Source organism: Mizuhopecten yessoensis, unplaced genomic scaffold (genome assembly GCF_002113885.1).
Source record: "Mizuhopecten yessoensis strain PY_sf001 unplaced genomic scaffold, ASM211388v2 scaffold3431, whole genome shotgun sequence".
NCBI classification, from domain to species: domain Eukaryota; kingdom Metazoa; phylum Mollusca; class Bivalvia; order Pectinida; family Pectinidae; genus Mizuhopecten; species Mizuhopecten yessoensis.
In genome coordinates this window covers 12258-29563 of record NW_018405041.1, presented here as the reverse complement: position 1 = coordinate 29563, position 17306 = coordinate 12258, and the positions used below count along the sequence as shown (strand labels likewise).

The 17306-nt window shown below is 36.8% G+C and overlaps 1 protein-coding gene across 2 annotated transcripts; it reads left to right on the top strand.

Moving 5' to 3' along the window:
* The first annotated feature begins 365 nt into the window (after positions 1-365).
* On the top strand, positions 366-10083 carry LOC110447480. 2 transcript variants are annotated; one of them, XR_002462598.1, is made up of 3 exons: positions 366-1648; positions 3423-8579; positions 9246-10083. XR_002462598.1 is itself a non-coding variant. In XM_021493216.1 (2 exons), the coding sequence occupies exons 1-2, from the start codon at positions 1556-1558 to the stop codon at positions 5466-5468; spliced, it is 2139 nt and encodes a 712-aa protein (XP_021348891.1). In that variant the 5' UTR covers positions 366-1555; the 3' UTR covers positions 5469-10083. The 2 variants fall into 2 exon arrangements, 1 of the variants encoding a protein (XP_021348891.1); XM_021493216.1 differs by having other exon boundaries at positions 3423-10083.
* Positions 10084-17306: the final 7223 nt, after the last annotated feature.

The following is a 17306-nucleotide window of genomic DNA, read 5'->3' as shown; positions in this document are numbered from 1 at the left end:
TGCAACCAGTACCGGCCACATGAAACAGTTGTTGTCTTTGTTTTGGACATTGACGATCACATGTTTAGAGGCTTTCAGAGGATTATGACAATTTAAGTGTATTTGTATAGGTAGGAGGAATATCTCTTATTGATAGACACTTTCATGTTTTGGTACACATCTGCGGATTTGAGACTTATCTGGCATTTTCGAGGGAAATGTGGTGTGACACGCTCCACGATATCCTCCTTTGGCTTCGAAAACTGGACATGAATAGACAGATACCATTTGATATCCCCATGCAGAAGAGCTTTGTTTAATTTTTTTTAGCGGACCACTAGCTTTACAAATCTTACCGCATTAGTCAGTAGTAGACCTGTGTATACGCGAGCTAATGGAGCATTGTACTACAAACGTTAGGCTAGTGTATGTGTACACTGTCGTATCGCATGGGTAAGTTTACCTGGGTGACTATAGTGTGTGGTTTTAATGACTGTCAATGTATTTTGATGCTATTGTTGTGACATAAGGACGTGGCAATAAGGTATAGTGGTATATGTGTATAGTTTTTAACCACGGATATTCGTCAAGACTGAATGGTGTAACTTGTATGCAGATTGCACAATAATGAAGAATGCGGTTCAGTGATCTACCCAACTATGCGGATCAAACATGGTCGACATCATCTAAAAATATGTGGATAGGAATAGGAATCTCCTATCGCGTCGTCATGTGGTTTCCCCACTAATCGTAAGGAATATTTAACTTGTACATGTACGAACGTTTTAGAATGTTCGAGAACAACCATCTAATATAGACAGTGCGAGGGAAATTCCGTGACGTCATCATTACTTGGGTGGAGCGTCTTAGGTTGAACAGGATGGAGGTAAGGATTATATAAGCGGGGGACTGCGCCAGAACCATCACTCTCCCTACTACTGTTACATGGGGATATTGTTAAGAGAACACTTCCGTCTGAAGTGATGATAAATATATAGGTACGTGTACAAGATTGGAAAGATAAACACCGATAGACAATTACATAAAGATTGTGATGATGGATACTTTTATCTGTAAGGTTGATAGACAATTACATGAGGATTGTAAGTATGGACTCTTCCGACACACATATGTATTACGACTAAAAAGATGGACTCTTCCGCCTGCAGGAATGATAACAATTACATGATGACTGTACAGATGGATTCTTCAGTCTACAGTGATGATAAACAAATGCATGATAACTGTAAAGATGGACTCTTTCGTCCGAAATGAGCCGGTGAACATTCATATAAGGACTTCAAAGATGGAAGCGTCTGTCTATAATGTAACACACTAGCAGGAAGACAGTTAGGACGGTGTTGTCAATGAGATATGTCTATGATGTGACACACTAGCAGGAAGACAGTTATGACAGTGCTGTCAATGAAATATGTCTATAATGTGACACACTAGCAGGAATACAGTTATGGCAGTGTTATCAATGAGATTGACGCGTCTGTTTATACTGACAAGTGTACCGCGCATCAGTGATTTTCATGATTATACATCTGCTTAAATTTAAAGCAACAACAATATGTCTGCCTCTACCTTCCGTCAGATCAACAAGTCGACCTTTGAACACATCAAATATGGTGAACCATGTCCTTTACCTCGTGTTATAACTCAGGTAAGATATATGATATATAAGCTTTCGGATATGCTATATATATATATATATATATATATAATGCTATTGTCAATGTATGCCCCCTCCCCGTTATGAAAGGGTCTCTGACGTCAACACAAGATAAACTGATTGCTAATACTAACACATAGCATGTAAATGATTGGTTTTATTTCAGCACGACATGGCTCATCATCATTGTTAAAACTAAACGGATATCAAGGCCCGTCTTCATGAAACTGGTCGCATGCTCAAACTCAGATTCTGTGTCAAGGTCAGTTTCTTGTTGTTGTGAAAAGTACACAGCATGTCCATGAATTGGACGAATTACAGAGAGACTTAAAGCTGAGTATCATTCACTCTCAACACCTGATACTTTTACCTTGTAGCATGATTTAAGCAATAAACACGAACATAAGTTTTAGCTCAGAGTTCATGCTTGAGTACGAGAACAGTTTCATCAAATTTAACTCATTCAGTGTGCTGACACGAACGATAGAACGTACATGTAGTGAATTCACTGTATACTAGACTTAAACAATTTTAAAGTCAATTGCATAAAATTAACATGTAATATCTGTCATTCCTATTTCTTTTCCTTTCTTCCCTTTCCTCCCGTTTCCCTTTCCTACGTATATGTATTTGATGGGTGTTTGTTATTGTTGTCATGTAATTTGTATTATAGAATATGTGGGATATGGTGCTTAAAAGTTATGATAACGTTTGTCTGATCCTTTTGATGTGTGACAAATGAAATATGTTTGAAATAAAAAGGAATTTTGAAACGATATATATATTTCCGTTTAGGGCCTGTTAAACGTTTTAATGAGTTTGAATGTATATGTAGCAACTTGAAGCAGATGTTTAACACTATAAGCGATGTTTAACGTGTTACATCCGAAAGCGTGAACCTATATCGTGTTTTATAAGAACGGCCCTAATACTCTGTACTCCAATCTCTACTACGTCATAAACAACACGACGCACACATATCTGTTTGCCAGCCCAGTCCGCCGTGCGCTATGGTTTAGCACTTCATTGATGTGCTTCAAAAATAGCATACATTGACAGACATTTATACACAAAAATCTCTAACATATGCAAACCTAATGCTATTAGTATACATATATATCAATACGTACTTTTATCTTTCTCACGTGTATCCTTCCCCTTATGATACACAAGATATAAAACTAATGCGATATAGTAGAGAATAGGAAGCCGAGCAAGCCACCCAACCTGAACATTAACTAGTAAACCAGACAAATCAGGAGGTAAACCAGCCCTTCAAGGCTCGACACTTCAAGTTGCTGGGATAACTCTACCATATCCACGTAACAATAAACCGTTGACCCTGGAAAATAAAATTCAATAGATATGGATAGGTTTTAGTTTTCAAAAACAGCGTCAACTATATTAGGCAATATTCTGGCAATACTCGACCAATAGGAACGGCTTACTACTAAGCTGTACGACTAGTGGGACAACTTCGCCTAGGCCAAGTGGATAAAGCGTCTAACATTTTGCTACCACTAACTAGCCCTCCACCACTGGGTCGCGAGTTCGAGGCCTACTTGGGGCAGTTGCCAGGTACTGACCGTCGGTCGGTGAGTTTTCTCCGGGAACTCCGGCTTTCCTCCACCACCAAAACCTGGCATGTCCTTAAATGCCTATAGCGGTCAATAGGACGTAAAACTAAACAAACCTAATTACGCGAATGAATTTAACATTTTTTATTTGTTTTTAAACATAATTTATATCATATTTTTTTTTACAGATGCTCCGTGAGTCATGGTTCTACATAGTCCAAGACAACATTTCCCAGCGTCTGGTACAGTATCTTGATGACTGCCACGGTAACGAGGAAATAGTGAAGAACAGGAGAAAGGTTAAAACCATCAGAGAGTACATAGAAAAAAATTCAAATAGCGGTTTACTGAATATGATCAGTGGTGGAAGTATTGGGGACGGGTTTCGCATAGTCACCTCAGATTTAGACGTAATGCACTCCCTGGAAACTGTAGTGGTAACCTATCCAGATCATATGAACCTCATACCTTGTAACAGTGAAAACAAGACAATTCTGTTAATGAGGGAAGCTGGTTGCAGACCTGGGTATGTTAACCTTGAAATATTTCAAATTGGAGATGAAGAGGGGAGCAATTCCCGATTTCAAAAAGCGGTTATTCCTGTTGGTGATTTGTATGTTTTATCTAGTGATATCTATAGACAAGAGACCGTGGCAACTATCAGTAGGGCAACTGGTGCGGATTTTGTTTCCAATGGACCATGTACCACTCTATTCTTGCATGGTAATGCAATAAGCCTTGATTTAGCATTCTCATTTCCGTGTGTATGTTGGCCGCGGGTAGCTAATGAATGGAAATACCGAAGTCGCCTTCATGGTTGGCCATCTCAGACAATGATTCACAGGATTGTTCAAGGTGGGTGTCATCTCGTACCTGTTGGTGATAAGTGTTCAACAGACACGCTGCTACAATGGAGGATTTCATTTGCCTGTGCAGAACAACTATTAGTTCATTCTCTCACTCATCCGCAGTTCAGGGTATACGGATTACTGAAGTATTTCCTTTACCAGATCAAAGACTTGCTGGACCATATTATTGGGGATAGTGATATCCTTTGTTCATATTTTCTAAAAACGGTTATCTTTTATGCCGTTGAAAATTCACCACATTTGCTATGGGATGATCAAAACACATTTATATGTTTTCGGTTCTGCCTGTCTATTTTGATTGTTTGGGTCAAATCGAGTTATTGTCCAAACTATTTCATCAGAAGAAACAACATGTTTTTGAGGAAAGTTCATGGGGAAAACCGTGAAAAACTGCTTCATTTTCTTATTGATCTCTATTACCTAAACTGGATGTGTTTGTCAATAGAATCGGTCAATACTCCAAACATCGGAGTAATGCTCCAACAACACCAAAGTTTGAAATCAATACAACATTTGGAATGTCTGAGGGACTTGGACCTTTTTCGGGAATGTTTGTTTCGTTTAACGCCGGTAGGTAACGAGAAAAAAAAGCTGTACCTTTCAATGAAACACCTCCTTGAGGCTAAAACGGATGTGGATGAGTTCATTGCTTACTGTGTAATGACTACTACACTTTACGAAATAGCCTGCACATTGTTTAACGTGTATACCAATATTAAAAGCAACAAACAGAAGTATTTAGCCCTTAAGAAATGTAAGCAATTACTGGCGCGGCAAGCGTCGGTATGTACCAGTCCGGGACTGATGTTTTTAGCAACGTTTTACTACCTCACAGGAGATTACAAGAACACAATTAGAATGTGTGCAGAAATGACGTCGACATTTAAGCTATACATTGGCCAATCCATAACAGAAACTGAAGAATCTAGAGAACAATACCAAAGGTTTTACTGTGGACAGGGATACCCGTTACACAAGAGGTTTAAAGAAGGGGTGTATTCGTGTTTGTGCTTTGCTCAAGTAAGCCCTTCACTATGCTTACCTCATCTACTTCCTGAAGTTTTCAAACATATAGTTGTAACAATTCCACCACTAGCGTATGCACGCTTCCTTTCCTTCCTGTGTTACCACGACCTTGGTGACATAAGGAGACGTGACACAGAACTCACCAACCTTCGGGCTGTGAACTACGACCCTGTACAAGGGGGACACGAATACTGGATAGTACACACATTGCTAGGGATCTGTTACCAAACTGTGGGTGACAATCGCAGGGCGATCAGGTCATTTACGGACTCTCTACGTAGCATACCTGATGATAACGCTGCTAAAGAGAGAATAGAGGCTCTGCGGAAGTCTGAGTAGACACAATAGCATAATGATAGCACATATGTTGGATACAATCCAAGCTTAAATAACGTCGACAACAACACATTTTAATATGTAAGCAGTTAATATTTTCTTAATATTTATTCACAGCAAAACAGTGCATATTTATTGTATGTTATTCGTAATCATTTACGAGTACTGTTAACTATTATATATTAGGAATGACTGCACAATAGCGAATGCTACTCGAAATGTCCTTCAAGAACGATATTTCCCTTATAAAATCCCTACTTCGAAATCTTACCCTACCAAACTTTCCCATTCCCTCCTATTGATGTTTGACATCTAAAATTCCACTAAAAAAACATTGTGTTTGTGATTGGAAGCATGTAAAATATAAAAAAATAAGAAAATAACACCAATGCTGTGGTACTTGCTTGAAATTATCACAACAACAATCTTACCAACATGCATCTCCCCGAATACGGCAACGAGTGTGACCATGACCATTGGGCTATACCGACTATGCGTTGTTTACTTGTAAAAAATACACAATGATCTTGCATGGCTTATACATATGCTATAAGAACGTAGATTGATTATTGCTGTTCATTTTGTTATGTTCCCTATAGGAACTTTGTAATAGAATATATCTGTTATAGGTACATGTTGTATAAAAATAGCTTTATGAGGCCATCCCGACAATTGAAACAAGGCTGATGTCATGCTGTTTGAAAGGTCACCGTTTTCAACATTTCCAAAGCATTTGTATGACCAAGGTATTTTAATGTTTGAATGTAAGGCCTCATCAGGGCTACATGTACCAGAAATATGTCATCCCCACATCATTTGTATTGCCAAGGTTCTTCAATGTTTGAATGTATGACCCCATCAGCGTTATATATACCAGGAATATGACATCCCCACATTATTTGTATTGCTAAGGTTTTTCAATGTATGGCCCCATCAGCGTTATATATACCAGGAATATGACATCCCCACATTATTTGTATTGCTAAGGTTTTTCAATGTATGACCCCATCAGCGTTATATATACCAGGAATATGACATCCCCACATTATTTGTATTGCCAAGGTTCTTCAATGTTTGAATGTATGACCCCATCAGCGTTATATATACCAGGAATATGACATCCTCACATTATTTGTATTGCCAAGGTTCTTCAATGTTTGAATGTATGACCCCATCAGCGTTATATATACCAGGAATATTACATGCCCACATTATTTGTATTGACAAGGTTCTTCAATGTTTGAATGTATGACCCCATCAGCGTTATATACACCAGGAATATTACATGCCCACATTATTTGTATTGCCAAGGTTCTTCAATGTTTGAATGTATGATCTCATCAGCGTTATATATACCAGGAATATGACATCCCCACATTATTTGTATTGCCAAGGTTCCTCAATGTTTGAATGTATGACCCCATCAGTTTTATATATACCAGGAATATGACATCCCCACATTATTTTTATTGCCAAGGTTCTTCAATGTTTGAATGTATGACCTCATCAGCGTTATATATACCAGGAATATGACATCCCCACATATTTGTTTAGGTCCAATCAACATAACCCTGGATAGGACTTCCCCAACATGTCTGTATGATAAGGAGTTTAACATGTGCGGACATTCCTTTCATCAAAACTTTAAGGTACATGTAGTGGAATACTTGCTCCAATAAGTCGTCATAGTAGTGTTCTACACTTTGCAACTCGTGTGTGTGAATTTAGATTGCTTTATTGAAAGAACAGGTCCGGATATTGGTGTTATAATTATAGGCTCTTTATTAGAAGCGGATTATATCGAACAAATGAAAATTAAATCAATTATATCTGGAGCCAAACAGTTGATTTAAAACAATGGGAAATTTTGACAATACTAAAATATATACATTAACGAGTTGAGAGCATGTCCATTGTGACTGATTAACAAATGGTGACGTAATGTCGAATAAGATTTGTTTTTTCAATTGTAGTTTTTCTATGATTTTTTAAAAAGTACAATGCATGTTTCCCTAGGGAGACTTTTCTTAGGTATAGGGTGTAGCTTTTGAATTTTATTACTTTTTTTGTCAGTAAGAGATCGAATTCCGTCAACCCGATAAATCTGCTCTCACACAGTGACAGATATCAAAAGTGACATTTGTCGAAGTTTGAAAATATCTCTTTGGGTATTGACCAATCGAAAAATCTCTTTCTAGTAACTTCATTTAAATCCACAGATTCGTTGTTCAGATACATATAAAACGACGGGATGATAAAAGGATGTGTTGATACATCTTCGCTGCATAAACTAAGGTATTGATACTGATAGGATATGACGCCAGCGATTAACCTTCTATGCAGTAACATTGTCGTAGTTGTAAATAGTTATAAAATGCAATAGATTTACAATATTTTGGTTTTCTTGTTGAATACTGTAAATATTTCGTTCGTATTGCAAATATACTGATACTTTCACTCGTGCGTCACACACGTGAAAATTGGTTTTCTGCTATAATGTGAATCTATTATAATTTTAGTTTACACACAATACATTTATCTCTGTACATTTTTTCATTAATCATCTATGTTTAAATTTACTGTATAGATTGCATATGTTGGATGTGTGGTCTTCTACTTACTTATTTCATCTTATGTAAAGAGCGTTTAGGTATGGTCAGTTTGCTTGATTAAAAGTGTCTGTAGCGGGGAGACAGAGATGGGAGGGTGCCTGGGTGGGGGTATGAGTACATAGGAGCCTGGAGTATTTAAAGTTTATCAAATACTCGTTTTGGCCTCTCAAATTGTTGGGGACAACAATTTGTATACCCCCAATTCAGATAATTGGATGGATAAAGATAATGGGTAGAAGTCTACCTGTAGTTTAACAATATATGGTAGAAGTCTACCAGTGTAACATTAGATGGTAGACGTCTACCAGAGTAACATTAATTGGTAGAAGTCAACCAGCTTAACTATCATAGATGTTAGAAGTCTACCAGTTTTAGCAATAGATGGTAGAAGTCTACCAGGTTAACAATAGATGGCAGAAGTCTACCAGTTTTAACAATATATGGTAGAAGTCTACAATTTTAAATATCGGTAGGTAAAAGTGTATCAGTGTCGCATAAGATGGTAGAAGTCTACCAGTGTAACATTAGATAGTAGACGTCTACCAGTTTAACTATAATAGATGTTAGAAGTCTACCAGTTTTAACAATAGATGGTCGAAGTCCACCACTTTAACTATATATGGTAGAAGTCTACCAGTGTCGCATTATATGGTAGACGTCTACCAGTTTAACTGTAATAGATGTTAGAAGTCTACCAGTTTTAACAATAGATGGTAGAAGTCTACCAGTTTAACTATAATAGATGGTAGAAGTCTACCAGTTTAACTATAATAGATGGTAGAAGTCTACCAGTTTAACTATAATAGATGGTAGAAGTCTACCACTTTAACTATATATGGCCGAAGTCTACGAGTGTCGCATTGTATGGTAGACGTCTACCAGTTTAACTATAATAGATGTTAGAAGTCTACCAGTTTTAACAATAGATGGTAGAAGTCTACCACTTTAACTATATATGGTAGAAGTCTACTAGTTTTAACATTATATGGTAGACGTCTACCAGTGTAACATTAATTGGTAGGAGTCAACCAGCTTAACTATCATAGATGTTAGAAGTCTACCAGTTTTAACAATAGATGGTAGAAGTCTACCAGTTTAACAATAGATGGTAGAAGTCTACCAGTTTTAACAATATATGGTAGAAGTCTACAATTTTAAATATCGGTAGGTAGAAGTCTACCAGTGTAACATTAGATAGTAGACGTCTACCAGTTTAACTATAATAGATGTTAGAAGTTTACCAGTTTTAACAATAGATGGTCGAAGTCCACCACTTTAACTATATATGGTAGAAGTCTACCAGTGTCGCATTAGATAGTAGACGTCTACCAGTTTAACTATAATAGATGTTAGAAGTCTACCAGTTTTAACAATAGATGGTAGAAGTCTACCACTTTAACTGTATATGGTCGAAGTCTACGAGTGTCGCATTGTATGGTAGACGTCTACCAGTTTAACTTTAATAGATGTTAGAAGTCTACCAGTTTTAACAATAGATGGTAGAAGTCCACCACTTTAACTATATATGGTAGAAGTCTACTAGTTTTAACATTAGATGGTAGACGTTTACCAGTGTAACATTAATTGGTAGAAGTCTACCAGCTTAACTATTATAGATGTTAGAAGTCTACCAGTTTAGCAATAGATGGTAGAAGACTACCGTTTTAACTATAGGTTGATAGAAGTCTACAATTATTAATATAGGTAGGTAGAAGTCTACCAGTTTAACAATATATGGTAGAAGTCTACCAGTTATAACTATAGGTTTGTAGAAGTCTTCCAGTTTAACAATATATGGTAGAAGTCTACCAGTTGATTTATATATATAAATAGATTCGTACGAGTAGCCCCCGAGAAATCACTGTTATGTTGTTGTGTAGGGTTGGTAAGAAAGGTTTATGTAGGTCTGTAAAGTGTTGTAGAATATTTTATGCATATGCTTGTGTGGAACATTGTAAGAACAATGTGAAATTATGGTTACTATGATTAAAACATGTTTACTGTTATTTCTGTCTCGTTGTATTGTGTGTAAACTCGTGATATATATATGTTATAAATTGTACAACATTTATACAGCGTCATATATCATTTATAAAATTACTCTAAAGCGCTTTACAACATATGGATAACAGTATTAGGCATATATGATAAACAAAACAGGCATACAAATCATCATCATACATTGATATAGAAGATAATTATCTCAATATATATATGAATGAATATAGAAAAAAATAAAATTAACGACCGACTAAAAAACTAGCTGCTTTCACCCTTCACGGGGCTCTTCAAGTCTATTCAAAAGAACAACGTCGTGACGTCACAATTACATGTCATCACAATACAATAGTAACGTGACGTCACGAAGTACACAAGATTGGTGGACATATGAATAAATATATATAGGGTGGTGTGTACATGACGTCTGTGGAAAGACTAAAATGCAGACGTGAAGAGGTGTGGTGTTTTATCCTTCTTGGTAATCAACGGGAAAACAGCAAATATCCTTCAGTAACGTGTACTGTTGTTATTTCATAATGAGATTAATGGTTCATTTCTCCATGTTGTTTAACGCATAATAGATATAGAATATGCCATATCTATGAAACAATGAGTTAATAATCTTGTATTCATGTAAAAGGATGATTTGTCTTCTAAATGTAGAAGAAGTTGTATCAATAAACAGGATATTTCTGAAACGATGGTTACTTTATGTGATGCTATGTATCTCAGTGACAGAGTAAAGTTTGAAGGCTATATTATTTAGATCGATACAAAAATTTGAGTTTTTAAAACCTCTTTGGAGAAAGATTCTAAAAATGTTAAAATATTACAAAAGTGATGGCTACTGTTATTGAACAGGATATATACCTGGATACTTGAATCGACATGATACCTTTTTAGATTAGTTCACTCTCCTACTGTGGTATCCTCCAATACCCATATTCATAGCTGGTTATTCCGTCATCCAGTAGATACCTCTTGTCATCAAAGGATCACAGTCCAATCTTGTCTATGTTGATGTTTTACTGTTGATGGTTATAGATCCGGTCCTACATCATGTTTGATTTGTGTTCTTTCCGGTCGAAAATAACATCTTGTATTCTTCGTATTGAGTGTGGTTCTTAATGACACTTTTCTTGATGCCTTTGGCCCTTTTCGTCTCGACATGCGTAGTGGTTTCTACCTCCTCCCCGTCTATCTCTTTCTTTGTTGTTATGTCGTAGACGTAGGCATACATTTTACTGTTTACCCCTATGAAGGCATGTTCCAAATGTGTCGTCTTTCATCTTTCCCAAGACCTCTTGTTGGCGACACTGTATAGACCATGCTCTTTGTCATATTCTGACGTAGCGAATAGGTGGTAGTCCTGTAGCATGTCCTCGTAGACGTCTTCTGTCCGTACGATATACGCCAAACTGTCGGTATCAGAGAACAAAAGAGTTGCTTTTTCTCAATACTTTCCCTTGATGAAGTTGTAATGGAAATCATAGATCAAGGTTTTCGAGTTGTCAAGGATGGCAAACCCTACGTCGATGAGTCGATTAAAATATAATCGTTGCTCGAACATGTGCACGGTCCCAAGATCGTCTACAAGTAGCCTGAAGGCGTAAAAGCACGGTTTGCAGGTGAGTTTCTGATCTCGCTTCCCACTATGTATAAGTTTCAAGTCCACTCTTTTTCTTAGGTTTTCCGTGGTGTTGCCAAAGTCGTTCTCGAACTCGTTTTTTGCCATTTTCCCCTCTCTGTGTTAAGTCTATATATGCCTCCAGCCAAGAAGATTGCTTAAGGGGGAGCACTCTGTGGATTTTGGTCACTCGCATTCCAAGGGAGAGGTATTGTTTGGGATTTCTATAATGAAGCACATATTTTTCTTTTAGGTTCAAATTGGGAACTAGTTTTTTCGGTTGAGGTTCCTTTTATTTTCAGGTCTTCTAGTAAATTTGAGGCATACGAGGATAACATGTCTACAGTGACCTGCATTCTGTTTGGAGCCGAAGGGTAGTCGTTGTGTAGATCGTGGAGTTTATTTGGATAATCCAGATCTACTTCTAAAATTTACCTCTTATGAGAATCGTTCGAAATACTCGTAATGTCAATGGTATCTCTTTCTGTGCCGTTTAGCCAATCAGAGTCGTGAGTCGGAAGAGATTGGGACATGGCCCACCCATACAGATTATTTGCATTTAAACATTCTCTTTTCTCGGATCACACCCAGTTCGTTATTGGATTCGGCATGCCGATGAGTTATCATCGGGATACCACCGCGGAAGCCTTTCTTGATAAACAAATGGGTATCAATTTCTGTTAGAAGCTCTAGCTGAACACCCGTCATTGTTAGTGCCACCTTCCAAGTCAGGCCTGGAGACGTAAAAGTGGTCTGCGTCCTGACCGTTCGAAGTGAAACACAGATTTCTGAAATTTTGAAAAAAAAAATCTGCTTAACAGAACGTATCCATGACATCGTGAGAACTTAGAGATCAGAATGCTCTCCGAGTTTCGTAATCTGAAAGTCATTCCAGACACACCGGATGTAGTCGTACATCTCTTGAGTGATGCCTTCCACCCGTCAAACTACTATGAAATACTTCACTTTTTGTAAACTATAAGGTCCGTCAAAGTAATTGTAGGGGTTTGCTTGTTTCTATAACAACAGATTGTCTTTTCCAAAATGTTAGGTCATGTAGTTGAATTTCTCCTTCACATGCTGTGCTAGATTCTTCATCAGTTTCTGGAGAGAGGTTTGGAGAAATTGGTAGCTATCAATAAACTCCATACACCCCAATGTTAAAGAGAGATATTTCTCCATATTGTTTAGTATGCAATTGATCTCTTTGTTTCTTACTTTACCTATGGCTTGATCAGGTACGAATGTGTATTTTGAGAACCTTGTCGAGAGTTCAATTACTTCCCTGTCGCTGATATTCGATGAAGGAGGAATATCTCTTATTGATAGACTCTTTCATGATTTGGTACAAATCTGCGGATTTGAGACTGATCTTTCTTTTTCCCTGGAAATGTGGTGTGACACGCTCCACGATATCCGTTCTTTTATGCCGTTGAAAATTCCCCACATTTGCTATGGGATGGGCAAAACACATTAATATGTTTTCGGTTCTGCCTGTTGATTGCTTAGGTCAAATCGAGTTATTGTCCAAACTATTTCATCAGAAGAAACAACATGTATTGAGGAAAGTTCATGCGGAAAACTGTCAAAAACTGCTTCATTTTCTTATTGATCTCTATTACCTAAATTGGATGTGTTTATAAATAGAATCAGCCAATATTCCATACATCGGACATCTGATCCAACGACTCCAAAGTTTGGAAGCAAAACCACATCAGGAATTTTTGAAGTACTAAACTAGCCTGTACATTGCTTAACGTATATAGCAATTCTAAAAGCCCTCAAGAAATGTAAGCAATAACTGGCGCGGCAAGCGTCGATATAAACTAGTCCTGGACTGATGCTTTTAGCAGCATTTCACTTTCTCGCAGGAAATTACAAGAACACAATTAGAATGTGTGCAGAAATGACGTCGACATTTAAGCTATACATTGGCCAATCCATAACAGAAACTGGAAAATCTAGACAACAATACCAAAGGTTGTACTGTGGACAGGGATACCCGTTACACAAGAAGATTACAGAAGGGGTTTATTCGTGTTTGTGCTTTACTCAAGTAATTACTACACTATGCCTACCTCATCTACTTCCTGAAGTTACCAAACATATCGTTGTAGCAATTCCACCACTGCCGGCAGCCTGCCTTTCCTTCCTGTGCTACCACGAACTTGGTGACATAAGGAGACGTGCCACAGAACTCACCAATCTTCGGGCTGTGAACTACGACCCCGTACAAGGGGGACACAACTACTGGATAGTACACACAATGTTAGGGATCTGTTACCAAACTGTGGGGGACAATCGTAGGGCCATCAGGTCTTTTACTGATTCTCTACGTGTAATGCCTTAATGTTGTCAATGACAGAATTTATTTTTTTAATTAATTATTGCGAAAATATTGTATTATTTTATACCACATTTCTTAATTTGGAACGTATTTGTCTCAAAGTAAATCAAGTGAATCCAAGTTTGGCATTTCTGAACAGTCTAACGTTCAAGTGCAATATTATTGTACATGTATATGGAGGAGAACAAAATTAGGATTGTACTGTTTGTTCTTGGAAACAAGTACACAGTCAGCTTGGTAAGCTATAGTGTCGAAAAAAGTGTAGTAGGGGCGATAACTCTGTTATCGTTCCTCAGAACGAAATGATAACACGGCTAAATACAGCTAATTTGCCGCATATATCAGCGATTCGATACAAAAAAGACAGCTCCATAACTTTTGCTGAAACTTTCCATGTTTGTAGAACTCAGTGCGATCTATCTCCTTGTATATCTGTTATATCTGGGGGAAATCTAGTTATGGAGATATTTGAGGTCAAACACGCAAAATCGGCATTTTGATCACTAGTTTCTGTATAATTCAACCTGGAGAAATAACACATAAAGCTGACAAATAAAACCCTAAACATAAGTAGTCTGAAGAAAACGGTATATTTAGTTTTTCGATATCTTTCACAGAACGGCCCCTAGAGGGTTTTGAAGATGGGGTGTATTTCTGGTGTTTCGTGAAATTGTCCAGAAGATCCGATTTTCCCGTAGTCAAGCGCCAATTTGCGTACCCCGTCTAGGCTTGAAATGAAATAAGAGCTTGTTGCCTATGCGTTAAACATGACAAAATGTTCTAGGCGCTTACACGGATCAACTTGTAGTGGTGAGTTGGATTGAATTTTTACTAGTGCCAGTAATTTTTAACATTTTATGATATCAAATGCGATGTTCTAGTTTATGGCTATTTTACTACGATCAATGTTTGCTGCTGATCACAATCATGCATGTAAGCTATGACCCAGCGGTTAAAATATCTAGCAAAATCCCGTAGGCCTACGTTGCAGACGTGGAACAGTTGTCGTTTTTTCAACATTTATTTTGTTATTTTTTGTTTGTTTTGTTACTACGTTTAATAAAATTGAACACCGATATATAATGCTAGTCGCGTGTGTGAAGCCTGTTTATGTGTTTGTGGTAATCTCTCATCTGTGATACTTTGTTTACGTCTAAAAATAGCAGCAGTAATCCCCACCTTGAGAAGACATCACTACACGCGCGACTAGCATTATAGATCAGTGTACAGGCCTAATGATAATGCGCATTACAAAAGAATGTAAATGAGTCATTATCGGAAAATGTCACATTTTTTGGAAAATGGAAAACTCGAAACAAAAGTGCTGTTACTGCATTTTGTTCATTTACAGTATAAACACATCAAATGAATTTTAAATAATCATTGAATATGGCGTGTCAAACGTTGCAATAATTTTATATTTATGTTCGAAATTTTAAGTTTGTATTCAATAATTGTACATATATGTGCAATAATTTATATTTGTATTCAAAAATTGTAAATATATGTGCAATATTCTATATTTGTATTCAATATTTGTAAATATATGTGCAATAACAAAATTATATGTTGTACTTAACTTTGACAAAAAACTCAACAAACTAAAATCTCTAATAAAAATTTGGAACAGAAGGTCATTATCATCTATTGGAAAAATTGACATCATCAAATCCATGCTCATCTCTCAATTTATTCACCTGTTTAAATCACTACCTAATCCAGATGATAAATTTATAAACAAAATTAACTCAATATTATTTGATTACTTATGGAATGGAAAACCAGACAATATTAGAAGAGAGATAATTATTAAAAATTATGCTAATGGTGGTATGAAGATGATCAATCCTGTTGCTTTTATAAACTCTCTTAAACTTACTTGGATCAGATGACTCTATCAGAGTACTGAAAAATGGCAGGCCGTACTTAAAACTTATATTGACATAGACAAATTGTGGTTCTGGATATATTCAGTTATCTCGAAGTCGACGGGATCGTTAGGAAACTTCGAGTTATCCGAGTATTCGAGTTAAGCGAGTTCCTATATTTGGCATAAAGCTTGGTACAGTGTTTGGTCCAATATGAGGCTATATATGTCGTTGATTTTTCTGACAGTCAACGTATTTAAACAGTCGATAAATGACAAAAAAGATAACAATATGAAATCAAAAATAAAAAAAAAGTCATAATCCTATTCATTAATTAATTAATGTTACAATAAACACACATACTGTCTCCGACCTCGTGCTATGCTGATAGAAATGTCAATGCTGAAATGAAAGTGCTCAAATCTTATTGAAACAAGTCTTCTTCAATACCTCCTTATGCAACCGGAAGTGAAGTGGACAGAATTAAGAAGCGCCTCAAGAAGCGACTGACGCTTACAACGGTGTCACAATCAATGAACCAATGAACCCAAGTCTTTACAAAAATCTCTGTATTGGAGCGTACACGTTGGATTGCTCAGTTGATTTCGACATTCCGAAATGGGTATAAATTAAACAGGAAACATATCCACATTTATAGACCCCAATGACACTTGGCATCTCCTCAACACGACGTACTCAACAATAATTATCGTATTGTTCCTATAATCTTTCTATTAATTATCAGTGCCATACAAGCTCCTGTAAAAACATAAACCGGCGAACCAGTCCTAGGTTGTGATTCTTACTGTGGAGCTTATTTACGCATGGCTGCTCACTGTGACCCATTTTCCGGTTAGATTGTGTCGTCAGCTTTGGTGTAAATAATGTACCATTCAAATTGTTTGCGGGCTCGCAGTGAGTACTGATTGTTGTTAATCAGCATTGATGAAGTTTGTTTCTTTATTTGTACAAAGTGCCTTTATAGTCAAACACATTTTAATGCCATAAATTTAATCGAAGTAATTATGACCGAGCATATGAGCTGCTCAACGAGAACGATGTTTACCGTATCCTAACGAGGTTCGACTGTATGTGTAAATAAGTGTAAAAATAGATTCTGGAGTGATGTGCTCAAATCATGGTACACACTAAATTTTTTTTTTTTATAAAAAATACCATCAGAAAAACATTTTTATTCTGAATGATATAATAAAGGAGGTTAGCAGAGGTTTGTTTTACAAATTTGTAGAATTTATTCAAAAATACTAAGTAAACACAATCTTTTTACAGTATCAGGGTCTTTTCTCTGCATTTAAAGACTATTTTCATCATATAATGCATACAGACATAAGATATTTTATCCCTATATACCTATCACCTTAGAAC

What these genes read in the sequence shown, in the direction of transcription:
- LOC110447480 (XM_021493216.1), top strand. Translation starts at nt 1,556, where the DNA reads ATGTCTGCCTCTACCTTCCGTCAGATCAACAAGTCGACCTTTGAACAC. An exon ending in TACCTCGTGTTATAACTCAG is followed by an intron (nt 1,649 to 3,422) that starts GTAAGATATATG and finishes TTTTTTTTACAG; the next exon opens with ATGCTCCGTGAGTCATGGTT.